Source organism: Kogia breviceps, chromosome 19 (assembly GCF_026419965.1).
Source record: "Kogia breviceps isolate mKogBre1 chromosome 19, mKogBre1 haplotype 1, whole genome shotgun sequence".
Lineage (NCBI taxonomy): Eukaryota > Metazoa > Chordata > Mammalia > Artiodactyla > Physeteridae > Kogia > Kogia breviceps.
The window spans coordinates 8,725,737-8,741,198 of NC_081328.1; the positions used below are offsets into that span (position 1 = coordinate 8,725,737).

Genomic DNA, 15,462 nt, shown 5'->3' on the forward strand with positions numbered 1-15,462 from the left:
AAGGACCCCCCCCACAGTTCCCACCCTCACCTCCCACTTGCACGCTCCAGCGGGTCAGAGTTGCTTGGAGCTTTCTCTCTGAGGGGGTAAAGCGAGGTGGGAGTCGGTTGCCTGCCCCCTGAGGGCAGAGGCCAGCGAAGCCAGGGTAGTTGTAGGAGGCGGGTGGGGACACACTTGGGGGCGGAGCCGTAGAGGGTTGGGAGACCGTTGCTGAAAGTGGCAATAATGTGACGGGGGCGCTAGGCGGAGCGGCGGGTCACGTGACCAGCGAGGGTCACGTGGTGGGGCGTTACGGGCAGAGCGGGGGTGGGCTAGTTCTAGTCACGTGACATGGGGAGAGGTGGGCGGGGCGCTGGAGAGCACTCGCGACGTCGGCGGCGGCGGCGGCGGCGGCGGCGGCGGAGCCCGCGGCTTTGGGTCGCGCCCCACGGCCAGTCCCCACCTCCCCCCGCCGTCACCCCGCTGAGCCTTGTCTTTTTCCCTTTTGCACCTTTCTTACTCTGGGTCGGTCACGTTGCTCGCGCGTCGGTTCGCGGGAGTGCGCAGGCGCGGCGGGGGCGATTAGCCCCGCTGGGTGGGCGGCGGAGCCCGGGAGCGCGCGGGCGAGACCATGGCGGGCAGCGGCGCTGGGGGCGGTGGTGTCGGGGAGACGAAGGTGATTTACCACCTGGATGAAGAAGAGACTCCCTACCTGGTGAAGATCCCCGTCCCCGCCGAGCGCATCACCCTCGGCGATTTCAAGAGCGTCTTGCAGCGGCCCGCGGGCGCTAAGTACTTTTTCAAGTCTATGGATCAGGATTTCGGGTGAGCGCGAGGCCTAGACTAGGAACGACGGGGGCTGTGCTTTTGTGGGTTGGGTAATATTGAGGGGCACTGGTCTACTTTGGGACATGCTGGGATTTTCTGGGCTATAGTGGAGCACATCTTTACTATGCTCGTGTAGATTGGCTATCGCAGGACGGACAAGGTTATGCCTAGAGTGAGGCGCGCGGAACTGTAGGAGGGCAGACTGGGCTATACTAAACCAGATTAGAGAAGATTAGGCTATACTGGAATAGAGTGGGGCACACTGGTTTATTTTTGGTTGTTCTGGTCTGTGCTGAGGTAGATTGATCTCTCCACTGGTAACTACATTGTGAGTAGAGCTGTAGCACACAGGCTATATAGGGATATTGTGGACTCTGCTGATGTAGATTGGGCTGTACTGGGCAGGCTTGGGATGTTCTGTCCTATGCTAAGGCAGACAGGATAGTTTGGGGACAGTCTAGTCCGTACTAATGCAGAGTGTTCTGTTGGGATGCCATTCTGGTCTCCAGCGGGTTCTATTGATTGATCTTAGTTTCTCTGGGGGCCTAGTTTTTATTGGGACACTCAATACAAGGGCAGACGGGGCTGACGGGGTCTGTACCAATACAGCTGGTACAGTCAGCTGGATTGGGATATTCTAGTCTCTATTGGTGTAGACAGCTGCATGTGGTAGAAGAGATTGGGCTACCCTGGGGTAATTTGGGACAGTCTGGGCGAGACTGGGACTTTAAATAATCAGAGTAGGCCCTTTTGTGTTTATAGACTTTGGGACTGTGCTCTCTTGGTCCTCAGCCTTACCTCTTAAAGGGAGGCTGGATCAGGCTGCGATAGCCTGGGTTATAGGAAAGCTGAGTAGACTGGGCTCTACCTAGAAAGACTGTTGGACGTTGGGAAGGTGGTACCGTCTTGGGAGTTACCTTGGATTTCAACGTTCTGTTTGTCAGCAGTATAATCTGGGGCAATTTATTGAACTTCTGTGCCTTGATTTTGTGTGTGAAATGGAGTTAAGCAGAGTAAAATGCTTAGTACAGGTGCATGGTACATTCTGGGTGTGTGGTCATTGCCCTTGTTAACATTGAGTCTAATTCTTACACTAGGATATGGTGATACAGGATAGAATCATTTGTCAGGCTGGACTATGCAGAGACTGGATTATGTTGTGAAGAATACAGCGTTATGCTGAGACAGATGGGTAGTGACTGGGCTGTGTTGTCACATTGATAATAGGTGGGATTGAGTTGACATATATCCAGGCTCTTAGAACTGTATTAGGCTAAAGAGTTAATCCAACCAGATATCCCAGTTTGGGGGGGAGTGTGTGTGAGAGCCTGTTCAGGGCAGAGTGTGTCATAGTTTATTAGTTTAGCCAACAGGTATTTGTTAATGCGCAGGAAGTGTCGGGTATTTTGGTCTGTGGCGGGGGACATGGTGTTGAACAAGACGGGCATTAATGATTTCACTTGGTGATTGAAAAGAAGGTCCATTGAAGGAACCCTTGGGAGAGGTGACCCCCAGGGCTGGGCTTTAGAGTCTGTCAGGAGGAGCAGATTGCTTAGTGCAGAGTCTGTGCCAGGTTAGGTACAGGAGAATGGGGATCTGGGCTTCACCTCTGCTCGGGAGCTCCGTCTAGTGAGGAAGTACTATTCTTTGGTCTAATGGGTATTTATTTTTATCTCGGGGAAGACGGCACATTTGGACATCTCTCTGGAAGAGAGTTGGAGAAAGCTAAGGAAAGCATAAAAGTAGTGATGTAGATGAGGGCCAAAGCCTTTGGGGGAAGTTGTGTGAGGAATAGGGTGAAAGTTGGAGGGAGGCTGCCTGCAAGGCTCCTAAGGGTAGATATTGGGGACACCTGCGGCAACCTTACGGGAAGCCTTTGATATTGGACTGAGAGGTTTGAATCAGACCCTAGGAAATCTCTGGAACAGCGCTGAGCCCCTGAGGATGAGCTGGGGAGAGAAGGAGAAATAAGGAAAAGGAATTGAGTTTGGTGATTTCTTAGGTGTTAAGTGTTTCAGCGTCAGAGAAGGGGACTTGGACAAGGTGGGAGAAAAACAACATCCTTGAGCTGGATGAAGATTGAGAGAAACTTCGAATGCGGGTGGGAATGGGGGAAGTCAGTCCAGTCTCACTGACCTTTATCTTGTCTTGGCAGGGTGGTGAAGGAAGAGATTTCAGATGACAATGCTCGCCTTCCCTGCTTCAACGGAAGGGTGGTATCCTGGGTAAGGGGCCCTGCCTGAGAGTCCCTCTGGCATTGCCAAGCTCCTCCAAGCCTCAGCCTGTGCCCACCCCCTCTCAGTTGCTGGAAGCTCTGGCTCTGTGCCTCCTTACCTGTTTGTTTCTTTGTTTGTTTTTGGCCATGCCCCGTGTGGCCTTCAGGGATCTTAGCTCCCCGAAGGGGATTGAACCTGGGCCTGCCGGTGAAAGCGCCGAGTCCTAACCACTGTACTGCCAGGGAACTCCCATCCTCCCTACCTGTTTGGAGAGCCAGCCAGCTGGAGCTCCTCAGCCTTCTCCTTCTGGAGCCTCTAACGCTTGCTGCTGCATTTTTTGTGCTTTTCTCCAGGCTCTCTCAGGCGCTGTCCCCTTTGCTACTCTTTCCTCTTACTCTCATCTCATATGCCTCACTTCCCCATTGAGCCGTTTTCTTTGGTTGTTGTTCTTTTCAAATCACTTGCATTCTTCTAGTTAGTGTCATCAGATAACCCCCAACCTGAGATGGCCCCCCCAGCCCACGAGCCCCGGACAGACCCAGCGCCTCCACCGCCACCTGTACCCCCTCTGCCACCGGAGAGGACCAGTGGCATTGGAGACTCCAGGCCTCCATCCTTCCAGTGAGTCCTTGGGATTCTTGAGTCCAGGGGAGGGAGGTGAGGAGGGAATCCAAGCCCCCTGGGGGGGAAGCCGAGGATTAGGAGCCTTGTCCCACTGACGCAGGTGGGACACCCTCTCTGCCCATCTAGCCCTAACGTGTCCAGCAGCCGGGAAAATCTGGAGCCCGAGACAGAAACAGAGTCAGTGGTGTCTCTGAGGCGGGAGCGACCTCGCAGGCGAGACAGCAGTGAGCGCGGCGGTGAGGGGGGGCCAGGCCTGGAGGCCGGCTAGACTGGGAGCTGGGGAGGGGTTGGCTCCCACCCAAAGCCCTGACAAGGGTGAGGAGCCCGAGTCCTGGTTCCTGAAGTTCCTGTTCTCCCTCAGCGGGGGGCCACCGGCCCAGCGGCCCCTCGAGGCTGGAGCGCCACCTGGCAGGGTACGAGAGCTCGTCCACCCTCATGACCAGCGAGCTGGAGAGCACCAGCCTGGGGGACTCGGACGAGGAGGACACCATGAGCAGGTGGGGCTCCGTAGGCCTCCCCGGGGCGCCCCCCCGCCCCCGCCGCCACCCCGTCCTCTCCTTTGGCCCCGCGACCACCGCCCGGCCAGCTCCCCGCCCGACCTCCCGGCAGGTTCAGCAGCTCCACGGAGCAGAGCAGCGCTTCCCGCCTCCTCAAGCGCCACCGGCGGCGGAGGAAACAGCGGCCACCCCGCCTGGAGAGGGTGAGGGGCTTCTTGTGGGGCAGCTGGACCTTGGGGGAGTTGGGGGCGCGGGCCTTGGTTTCAGGGGTACAAGGCCCAGACAGGGAGAATCCTGGGGCTTGTCCCGGCTTGTTGGAGGCAGTCTGGCTCCTTCCCCTTTACCCACCACAGGCCTCATCCTTCAGCAGCGTCACCGATTCCACCATGTCTCTCAACATCATCACAGTCACGCTCAACATGGGTATGGAGTGCGCCCAGGCCCTGGGGGCTGGGAGGACCTGGTCTCCAGGGTCCCTGGGAGGCATGAGGCTGGGCTTTCCCCTCGTCACCTGGCCTCCCTCCACAGAGAAGTACAACTTCCTGGGCATCTCCATCGTGGGTCAGAGCAACGAGCGGGGAGATGGAGGCATCTACATCGGCTCCATCATGAAGGGGGGGGCCGTGGCGGCTGACGGGCGCATTGAGCCGGGGGACATGCTTTTGCAGGTGAGCTGGGGCGGGGCCCCCCGCTGGCCCAGGCCAGGGCCCTCAGCCCCTCTCCCCCACCTTTGACCCACCGCCCCCTCCTGCCAGGTGAACGACATGAACTTTGAGAACATGAGCAACGATGATGCGGTGCGAGTGCTGAGGGATATCGTGCACAAGCCGGGGTGAGCCTCCGAGCTGCTCTCAGGTCCTTGGTTCTCTTTCTTTGCCTTTTCACCTTTCGTTTTATTATTTTAAAAAGTGGTGAAACGTAATGCTCGTCAGAAAGTACGCAGTGTGGGATTTCCCTGGCGGTCCAGTGGTTGGGACTCCGCGCTTCCACTGCAGGGGGCGAGGGTTCGGTCCTTGGTCAGGGAACTAAGATCCCGCATGCCGCACGGCGCTGCCAGAAAAAAATACATAGAGCAAGAACGCGTAACGAGTGAGTCTGGAGCGAGCAGGTGTTTGTGTCCTCACCGCCTAGATCATGACCTAGAAGGTTTCTGACCCGGGGAGAGCCCCTCACAGAGTCCCTTCCCACTCCTTCCCGCCTCACTCCCCCGGAGGTAACCACTCTCCTGATGCTTTGGTCATCACCACGGTGGTTTGCTTGGTCGTTGTTTCACCGGCCATACGCGTGTTTTTGAACAACAGTTTAGTTTTACCTGTTTTCGGACTTGTTCTGAGTGGGACCATGCAGCGTATACTCACTTGAATTACCCAGCAGTGTGTTTTTAAGAGTTACCCGTGTCGGTGAGTCACCCGCATTGTGGAGCCTTCCACCATCACCTTCTCTGGCCCAGCCATGTCCGTGCTCCTTTTGCTTTTCCTTTTTTTGGTCCCTCACCCATTCTCATTCCAGGCTTCCCCACTCCTCAGGCCTCTCCCCTCACCCCAGCTTGACTGGCCTCCTCTTCCTCACAGCCCCATCGTGCTGACTGTAGCCAAGTGCTGGGATCCCTCACCCCAGGCCTACTTCACTCTCCCCCGAAGTGAGTGATGCTCAGGGACCTGTAGCTGCGAGGACAGGGAGGGTGTGGATACCCGTGGCCTCCAGGCTGCAGGGAGTGGGTGGGTGAGGGTCAGGGTGGGGCTGGGACAGGAGCCTGATTCAGGGAGGGACAGGGCTGGCTCTCTGGGACTGGGAAGTGACCATCTTGGTGGCCTTCGCTCTCCCAGATGAGCCCATCCAGCCGATTGACCCTGCTGCCTGGGTCTCACACTCTGCTGCGCTGACTGGCACCTTCCCAGCCTATCCAGGCTCCTCATCCATGAGCACCATCACATCTGGGTCCTCTCTTCCTGATGGTGAGCCCCCAGGCCCGCCTCCTCCAGCCTCCCTGGAAGACCACCCAGTGTGGTGTGAATCCACCGCTCCTTGGCCCTACCTCTCGTTCTCCGTTTCTCCTTTGTCAGGCTGTGAGGGCCGGGGCCTCTCCATCCATACAGACATGGCATCTGTGACCAAGGCCATGGCAGCTCCAGAGTCTGGACTGGAAGTTCGGGACCGCATGTGGCTCAAGATCACCATCCCTAATGCCTTTCTGGGTACGGCTGGGCTCCGGGCATGTGGTGTGGGGAGGAGGAGGAGGCCAAAACTGGGAATGGTCCAGGCAGGAGCTGGGGAGAAGAACCTGAGGCCTTTCTTTGCCCTGGGCGATCCAGGCTCGGACGTGGTTGACTGGCTCTACCATCACGTGGAGGGCTTTCCTGAGCGGCGGGAGGCCCGAAAGTATGCCAGCGGGCTGCTCAAGGCAGGCCTTATCCGGCACACTGTGAACAAGATCACCTTCTCTGAGCAGTGCTATTACGTCTTTGGAGACCTCAGTGGCGGCTGTGAGAGTTGTGAGTGCCCCTGTCCCAGCCCGGGGAGAGCGGCTCTGGCTGCCGCGTCCTGCTTCTCCAACCCCAGGCCTAGCCCAGAGACCGGCCAGGGCCACGGTGGACGCGGAGCGGCGTGCGTCCTGCACTGGGCCCCGTGCTGGCTGATGACACGCGCGGGGGCGGGCGTCCCCCAGGGTCCTGCCGGAGGAGCTGCGCGCCACGTGCAGGCTTGTGTCTGCCGGTGGGGAGGGCAGCTTTTCCTGAGTCACATAGAAGCACGTGGGACTAGTGGTGGCCCTGGCCGAGTTCCTGTCCTGATGGCTGTGGCCGGTGGGACATTTCCTGTCAGAGGCCTTCGTTTTAACCCCCATCGTGGATGGTTGTGGGGAAGCGGTTCCCAGTTCCTCTTCATTCGATGTCTTGGGGTGCTGGCTTCTTAAAGCAGTGATCCTGGGTCTTTCTCTTGCCTTCCAGACCTAGTCAACCTGTCTCTGAATGATAACGATGGCTCCAGTGGCGCTTCGGACCAGGACACCTTGGCTCCTTTGCCCGGGGCCACCCCCTGGCCCCTGCTGCCCACCTTCTCCTACCAGTACCCAGCCCCGCACCCATACAGTCCCCAGCCCCCACCCTACCACGAGCTCTCGTCCTACACCTACGGTGGAGGCAGTGCCAGCAGCCAGCACAGCGAGGGTAAGTCACCGCCGGATCCCCCTACAGCCGGGGCCTGGATGTGGGCACCAAGGTGAAGCCAGGGAGCAGAGGCTGGAGCGGGGACCGGGGAGGCCAAGGGACCCTGGGCTGGGGCTCAGTTGCTCCCATCCCCTCTCCTCCCACAGGGAGCCGGAGCAGTGGGTCGACACGAAGCGATGGGGGGGCGGGGCGCACAGGGAGGCCCGAGGAGCGGGCCCCTGAGTCCAAGTCTGGCAGCGGCAGTGAGTCTGAGCCTTCCAGCCGGGGCGGCAGCCTTCGGCGGGGTGGGGAACCTGGTGCGACTGGTGATGGGGGCCCTCCCCCATCCAGGGGCTCATCAGGAGGTGCTCCCAATCTCCGAGCCCACCCAGGGCTCCATCCCTATGGTCCACCTCCTGGCATGGCCCTCCCATATAACCCCATGATGGTGGTCATGATGCCCCCTCCCCCGCCCCCTGTCCCTCCAGCAGTGCAGCCTCCAGGGGCCCCTCCAGTCAGAGACCTGGGCTCCGTGCCCCCAGAGCTGACGGCCAGCCGCCAAAGCTTCCACATGGCCATGGGCAACCCCAGTGAGTTCTTTGTGGATGTTATGTAGAGCGCGTGGTGGGGCCATGTTGGATCTCCACCCTTGGCCTGTCAGTGCCTGGTGCTCCTGTCCTGGGATTGGGTGTCTTGTCAGTCACGTGCTCGTTACTTCTCCGGTGCCTGGACTCAGCCTGTCCTGTGGGCCGCTGCCTGCTGTGAGGCTGCTGCCACTGTGACTCTTTCCAGCAGTGCCTGGTTCCTCCCCCTTCCCTCGGGGCTCAGCAAGGGACCTTTGGTTATTTTTAGCTTTATTGTTTTTTATAAGCCTTTTGGGGGGTTAAAATAGACTTTTTTACATTTTGGGGACTATTTTTTTACTAGACATTTTCTCTTTTGTATGAAGAATCCCTGTCTCCTGGGCCCCTTTTTCTAACCCCAAAATGTGACCTCCTACTCCGTCAGCCCAGTCAGCTCTGTCCTGCGCAGGGTGGGAGGGTGGTCAGTCGGTGGTGCCCTGGGAAGTGGAAGGGGGTTGCTTCCCCTAGACGGCAGTCAAAGGAAGTTGGGGTATTTGGTATTTGGGGGCTGTGTAGCTGCTTTTGTTACTCTATTTATTTTAGTCACTTGTATAAAACACCAAATAAAGCAATAGGGGCAAACTCCCCGTGCCTCTGGCTCCTTTCTTTGGGAGGGAGGCAGGCAGCAAGGGAAAGGACAGAGGTATGGCAGCAGAGCGTGACTTGTTAGAGACTTTATTTGTGAGGCGGTAAGCGGTCCCTCTGAGAGTAGGCACCGTCCTGGGCCGAGGCCCCCTTCAAGGCAGAACCAGGGTCAGCACAGAAGGGGCCTGGGCTTGGGCTTGGGCGAAGGCACGTTCTGGGCCAGGCCCTCGCTGGGAGTATTCAGAAGCCAAGGGGGTTGCTGGTGACCACGCCCCCCCGCTCCACCAAGGCCTTGGAGATGCTTTTGAAGTTACGGAAGAGCTCCTGCTGCTGGGGGTCAGACTGCAGAGCAGCCACATTCTCCTTGATCCGGGCTGCAGCCTGGGGAGGGGGAAGGAGGGGTCAGGCCTGTGCCTCGAGGGCCCCCCTGCCGCCCCCCGTACCTGGTAGCCCTGGATCTCACCTCAGTACACCAGCTGTCACAGAGCATTTTCTCATGCTGGGCTGTGGGGTGGCCCTCACTCAGGGCCCTTGAGGCCCTGGGGGAAGCAGGAGGAAACCAATCTGGGCTGTGAGCCTGGCCCAGGACCCCCAGTGCCCCCACTGGAGCTCAGGCTTCCCCCACTGCCTCCTCACCTGGACAGAACCACCACCATGGCATAGAGGTCAATGGCACTGTCTGCCAGACGCTGCAGCAGAAACTGTTCGTCTGTCAGGTAGATGGGATGCGGTTGGGGGGTGGTTAGTCGGAGGGAAAGGAAAAGGGGGGGGGGCGGGAATGGGGTAGAGCTCACTCACTGACAATCTCCTTCTTGTGTTTCATCAGCTTGGTCTCCACCACTGCAGCAAACTGCTCCAGAGCCTGCACTGCCTGAAGAGATGGGGAAGGTGCCCAGGGCTCAGAGTGGGGCCTGGCCCCGTCAGCCTTCGATGCAGACTGTCCCCCTACCATGACCACTCACCAGCTCACCGCTCCGACTCAGTTCCTGGTGGATGGCGCCGCTGAGACTCAGGCCGCTGCGCAGCCCTGCCCGCCTTAGAGAAAAAGGGGAAGGGTGACTGGTTAGTTGCCATACCCTGCCCTACCCCGCCCCGCCCCACCCTGCCCTGGCCCCTAAGCTTACCGCCTCAGCTGTTTGCTTGCCTCTCCCAGCAGGAGGCCAGCATTCCCAAAAGGATTCTTTAGAGCATTGCCAAGCCCCGAGAGTTCCTTTCCTTTGTCCTGTGGGGGGAGGAGGGTCCAATAGTCAGGACTCGCTGTCCTGCCCAGCTCCTCCCCCCTTTTCTCCTCCCTCTTACCATACAGCCCTGCAGAGCCACAAACAGCCGGAGAATGTCATTCGTCCCTTCAAAGATCCGGAAGATGCGAAGATCTCGGAGCACACGCTCTACCCCAGGCTCCTGCCACAGAGGAAGACAGATCATACGCCCTTGCTGGACGTGCCGCCTCTTCCTTGCCCACTGCAGTTGGCCTGGGCAGAGAGGTGTTCTGTACCTTCATGAAGCCCATGCCCCCCATGATTTGGATGCACTCATCTGTCACCTTCCAGGCTGCCTCCTAGGGACAAAGAAAACACCCCGAATTGGGTTTGGAGCCAAGCTCCCAAAGCGGGCTCTCCCTCCCCGCAGGCCTGGGACCTCACCGAGCCAAAGATCTTGCTGATGGCGGCCTCTATCTGGAAGTCTGTGGATCCCTGGTCCATGTTGGCACTCACCATGTACGCCATGGACTGAGGTTGGGACACGGTAAGGGAAATGGAAAAGGGCTGCATCAGACTCGACCTGATCACCCACATCTACAAGACTGGGTCTGCCCTGGCGCCCTGTGGCCCTTGCCTTCACCTTCCAATGCCATGCGTCAGGCACGTCCAAATATTTGGTTCCCTGGTCAGTTCGTCAGGGGCGTGCAGGCATTTGACTTCTTGAAAGGGGTGAAGAAGGAGTAAGGGTGGGGTGGGGTAGACCAAATTGCAGGGACCTCTGGAAGCACCTCGGCAGAACAGCACGGCTCTCTCCATCCTGCGGAAGCTGAGCTGACTATGCCTCCCCGCATCCCCTAGGGCATTGGTGTAAAGCTGGAGACCCACTGCCCCAGGTGCTGCTGGGGGTTGTAGTCTGACCCAACCGGGAAGAAGGCCTCAGGGCTCTGGGGAGGGGGGTGGCCCTCACCTCAGTCACATATTGCAGCATAGCCATCCGGGCCAGCTTCTCCTGGATCATCCCAAAGTTGTGAATTTTTTCCCCAAACTGGGTACGATTAGCAGCGTGATCCACCTGGAAGAGGGCGCGTGTGTCCCACTGTGGTTCTCTAGTCTCCTCTGTCGGGGAGAGGGGCTGGGCTGTGCTGGGACGGGTGGGCTTTGGCCACAGCCAAGAGTTCAGTCCAGGCTGGGTGGAGACCTTAAGCTATCAAGTCTGGAGCTGTTGGCAGGGGAGGGGCCTCTGGTGGAGGGAGGGCTTGCAAGAGCCCAGGGACACGTGGAAAAGGAGACAGTGTGACTCAGGCTTGGATTCAGGCTGGCTAGGGACTCAGGCAGGGTACTCACCGCCTTAGCTATGATGCTCTTCATGGTGCCGGCCAAGGCCGCGGCCATGCCAAACCTTCCGTTGTTGAGAATGTGCATGGCGACCTTGAAGCCGCCCCCCACCTCACCCAGTACGTTCTCTGACGGCACCCGTACTCCGTCAAAATGCACCTCTGCCGTGTTTGAGGCCCTGATGCCCATCTTCTTCTCAGGGGGCCCGCTGTGACGACAGGGTGGAGAAGTTGCCACTGGGTGTGGGGGTGAGCCATTCATTCATTATGAGCCAGCCTATAAGAGGCGCAGGCAGCAGTCCCTGGCATGCCCAGAGGGCTGAGGAGGCCTGGCTCTATCCTGCTGTCGCGTGATGGGCTCAGTGGTTGCTGAAGCCAAACTTTAGGTCAGCTGCATGCATACTAGGCCTAAAAGGAACGTGCTGTCCAAATGCTCTGGTTTTTGCACCCATCCCCAGAGTGACCTGTGACAGCAGTACTGCCCCCGCCCTGGCTCCACCTCTTTCTCCCCAGCCCACTCACTTGGTGACACCTCCAAAGCTCCTCTCCACCACAAAAGCTGTGATCTTCTCCTTCACGGCCCCCGTGGCTGTGTCTTTAACTGGTGTCTTGGCAAAGACCGTGAAGATATCCGCTAGGCCTCCATTACTGTGGAAAAGTGAGAGGCAGTCAGGATGGAGCAGTGGGGCCTGGACGTGGGCAGAGGTGGAGAGGAGGGAAAAATGGGAGAAGAGTGCCTGATCCAAATCTTGCTTCCATTGAGGGTATAGTATTTTCCACAGGGGCTAGGCACAGCTGAGGTTCGGATAGAGGCTGCATCTGATCCACTCGAGGGCTCAGTTAGACAGAAAGCAGCAATAGTCTCACCTGTTGGAGAGAGAGCTCCTTTACACTGGGTTCCGATGGACATGAAAGGTCCTTTAGTGCTGCCCCCCCCCCACAGGCATTCCCCCTTAACGCTTCTGGCGATATTCAGTGTCTTCGTATTTCCCCACCAGCACACTGGGATGTCTACCCAGAATCCCCCCCAGCCAACACACCCAGCTGTGTGGTGATCTAAGTACCACGCAGCCCAATTTGTGCCAGGCCCAGGACACTCCCGATCTCTGGGTCTCCTAGGGCTGCCTCACCAGATGCCAGTTTGGGGAGGTATTTTTCTTTCTGGGCCTTTGTGCCGAAGAGCAGGATGCCTTTGAAACCGATGCTCTGGTGGGCCCCCAGGATGATGGCCAGGCCGAGGTCATGCATGCCCACGATCTCCACCAAGCGGGCATACTGGAGGGGAAACAGGCATCGGGGGCTGTAACTGGCTACGTGGGGACCTGCCCTTAGCAGGAAAGCGTGGGCAGCAGGGCAGAGCCTGACCTGGGCATCCCTGCAGAGAGAGTGGGCAGAGCAAGTGGGGCCAGGGCAGAGGAGGACCCTGGCAGGTCTGTTCCAGGTCTCGGTGGGAGGTTGGCTCCCTACACTATCCTCAGGCAGTCCCCACCTTAGCGATTCATTAGGACTTGGGACCCTGGGTGAGGTCCACGGCCCTTGGGAACTGCAAGTAGTTTGGTGGTAAGAGTCAACATCCCACAGGCCCCCAGGGCAGCTCTTGGCAGAGACCTTAGCTCCAGGCGTGAGTAGTAGACGGGGACACTGGAGATGACCGAGGGAGCTCCCTCACCTGGGTGTTGCAGAGACCCACACCACCCAGTTCACTGGGCACTTGCAGACCAAAGGCCCCCAGCTCCTTGAGACCCTGCATAGTGGTCTCCTCCACTTGCTCCAGCATGTCATTCTTGGCAGGATCGTTCACCTCCTGGGGAAGGCACAGGATCTCATTCCTGTTAAGCGCCTTATCCTCTTTCCCACCCCATCAGGGACCAAGCTCGATTCCTCAGGCTGGCATTGCTCACCTCAAAGAATCGGGACACAGGCCCCACCAGCTCTTTAAGAAACTGTGTCTGGTCCTCGTTGAGCACTGCAGGGGTTGGAGTGGCAAGAGGGACGGGCAGGTCAGGCCAGGCGAGGCGGTCAGGGGAAGACGCCCCATGCAGCTTCGCCTATCCGTTTCCTTACCAGAGGGGTACGGGAACACCTGATCAGTGGTGAGCTGGCCTTTGAACATCCCCACAGCAAAGGACTTCGATTCCTGCACAGGGAGAAGGGAGTTTCAGGGAGCAGTGTGGGGTGGGTCTGTCCCTAGCTTAGCTCCTCCCGGGCTCGAGCCACATACCGGCTTGGCCCGTTTTTCCCTGGTCGAAGCCTCAGAAGAGAGAGAATCGGACTTCTCCACAGCCGCCTGGGGAAAGGGATGGTTAGTGAGGCCGGGGAAGGGGATCCCAAAGTACCAAGGAAAGCAAAGGGGAAGAGCTGGGTGCCAGGGGAGGGCGCTTCCACCACCTTTCCCCTAGTTTCATCTTCAGGGCACCCTGGTCTGCCCTTTCCCCTACTTTCGGCGCCAGGGCGATCGGCAGGTGACTGGGACCAAGAGGGAGACCCCTGCCGGCGGCGTGGAGGTGGGAGCCGAGGCGGCTTCCCGCTCTCATACCCTCGAAGGTGGCCGTCACTTACCTGGGCGGCCCCACTGGCGTAGGGTCGCCAGGCGAGGCCGGGCCGGGGCTGCCCAAGGAGCGCACTGGGCCGCGAGCTGTGGGGAGTAGGGGTTCAGTCCTGGCCCGGTGTCCGGGCCCACTGCCCCCTTACCCCCTGTCATACACACACCTCCCGCTCCCCAGCCTCAGCAGCTGCCGCCCCATGCTCGGCGCCATCCTCGCCGCCTGCATCACCGAACCGCTCCGACCGCTGCTACCCTGAGCGTTGACTTAGCGCTCTCGCCGGGTTAGCCAAAGTCTGGTCCTCCAGTCTTGCCTCATCCTCCACAATGCACCGGGAGGCGGTGGGCGGGGCTTCCGGCCGCTGGGGCGTGCTGGAGGATGTAGTTCCGGAGCGCCACCGAACCCCTGCATTCTGGTTGACCTAGGGTCATTTCCAAACGTCCCTTGTCTCCCCCAAACTCCTTCATCTCGCCTGTCCGAACTGGAGTGTAGCCCTCAGAAGGGGTGATGAGATAGGCTGAGACGGAAGACTGAGGAACTTAGGTGGCTGCAGCCAGAGGGATGGAGGGTAGACTGAAGGGAGGACTTCCCAGGTGGAATTAGAAGGGAGAGGTGGGAAGACATAAGCGTTAGATAGATGCCAGAGGCAGAGGCATGGAAAGAGGACTCTTTGGGGTTCCTCGTGAAATCTGTCTCCACCAACACAAAACAGGGAAATAGTGGGGTGGGGTTAGAATGGGCATCATCAGAAAATCTACAAGCAACAAATGCTGGAGAGGGTGTGGAGAAAAGGGAACCCTCTTGCACTATTGGTGGGAATGTAAATTGATACAGCCACTATGGAGGTTCCTTAAAAAACTAAAAATAGAATTACGCTATGACCCAGCAATCCCACTACTGGGCATATACTCTGAGAAAACCATAATTGAAAACGACACATGCACCCCCATGTTCACTGCAGCACCATTTACAATAGCCAGGTCACGGAAACAACCTAAATGCCCATCAACAGACAAATGGGTAAAGAAGATATGGTACATGTGTACAATGGAATATTACTCAGCCATAAAAAGGAACAAAATTGGGTCATTTGTGGAGACATGGATGGATCTAGAGACTGTTTTACAGAGTGAAGTAAGTCAGAAAGAGAAAAACAAATATCGTATATTAACGCATATATGTGGAATCTAGAAAAATGGTACAGATGAACCGTTTGCAAGGCAGAAATAGAGACAGAGATGTAAAGAACAAACGTATGGACACCAAGTGGGGAAAGGGGTGGGGGCGGGGGTGTTGGTGGTGGGATGAATTGGGAGATTGGGATTGACATGTATACACTGATGTGTATAAAATAGATAACTAATAAGAACCTGTATAAAAAAATAAATGTAATTTTAAAAAATAGTGGGGTGGGTGACTCAAGGTGGGTGTGATGGCTCAGGCATATTATCCTGAGACGACGATGGAGTTGTCACTAACTCTGGAAACACCAAAATTTTCACAGTAGGAAGGACCCCGAGGTTTGCTGCCTCCCTCTTAGGGCCTCTGAGACCTTCCTGAGCATCTCTCTGCGCTCTCTTGTTCTTTCCTGAGACCATGTGCTCAGGGCAGACCTCTGGACCTCTGGGAAGATGGATTCTTCCCAGTCCTGAGAGGAAGTGTAGGAATTCTCATGTCCCGTCCCCTTCACACACACACGCGCACACACACACGCACACGCACACACACACACACACACACACACACACACACGCCTAGCTCTGGGTCAAGAAGTCCCAGGTAATTTATGCCCCTCTTTTTGCCATTCTCACTGGGGACAGGCCCAGGAGGAGAGAGTGACAATTTCCTCTCCTTTTGAGCTGTGAGAGCAGAGCCCCTTGGGGGTGGC

General features: G+C 57.8%; 2 protein-coding genes across 5 annotated transcripts; one reads left to right on the forward strand and one right to left on the reverse strand.

Annotated features, from left to right (window-relative positions):
• Positions 1-336: 336 nt before the first annotated feature.
• On the forward strand, positions 337-8,496 carry DVL2 (dishevelled segment polarity protein 2). 3 transcript variants are annotated; one of them, XM_059047936.2, is made up of 15 exons: positions 337-804; positions 2,963-3,032; positions 3,499-3,644; positions 3,774-3,883; positions 4,009-4,144; positions 4,257-4,347; positions 4,498-4,567; positions 4,673-4,812; positions 4,900-4,976; positions 5,716-5,783; positions 5,971-6,099; positions 6,208-6,339; positions 6,457-6,636; positions 7,090-7,308; positions 7,455-8,496. In XM_059047936.2, exons 1-15 carry the CDS (start codon positions 611-613, stop codon positions 7,901-7,903), a joined length of 2,211 nt encoding a protein of 736 aa, XP_058903919.1. In that variant the 5' UTR covers positions 337-610; the 3' UTR covers positions 7,904-8,496. The 3 variants fall into 3 exon arrangements, with proteins under 3 accessions (XP_058903919.1, XP_066877800.1, XP_058903920.1); XM_059047937.2 differs by having other exon boundaries at positions 347-804; positions 3,774-3,871; XM_067021699.1 differs by having other exon boundaries at positions 4,257-4,567.
• A 73-nt stretch (positions 8,497-8,569) lies between these two features.
• ACADVL (acyl-CoA dehydrogenase very long chain) lies at positions 8,570-14,159 on the reverse strand. 2 transcript variants are annotated; one of them, XM_059047953.2, is made up of 20 exons: positions 13,741-14,159; positions 13,591-13,666; positions 13,253-13,318; positions 13,096-13,168; positions 12,933-12,997; positions 12,701-12,835; positions 12,162-12,306; positions 11,769-11,898; positions 11,554-11,679; positions 11,042-11,240; positions 10,665-10,769; positions 10,139-10,225; positions 9,991-10,053; positions 9,795-9,896; positions 9,620-9,717; positions 9,458-9,530; positions 9,294-9,366; positions 9,132-9,204; positions 8,959-9,034; positions 8,570-8,876 (listed from the first exon to the last, which is right to left on the reverse strand). In XM_059047953.2, exons 1-20 carry the CDS (start codon positions 13,800-13,802, stop codon positions 8,736-8,738), a joined length of 1,968 nt encoding a protein of 655 aa, XP_058903936.1. In that variant the 5' UTR covers positions 13,803-14,159; the 3' UTR covers positions 8,570-8,735. The 2 variants fall into 2 exon arrangements, with proteins under 2 accessions (XP_058903936.1, XP_058903938.1); XM_059047955.2 differs by lacking the exon at positions 13,253-13,318 and having other exon boundaries at positions 13,741-13,902.
• Between the last annotated feature and the right edge of the window lie 1,303 nt (positions 14,160-15,462).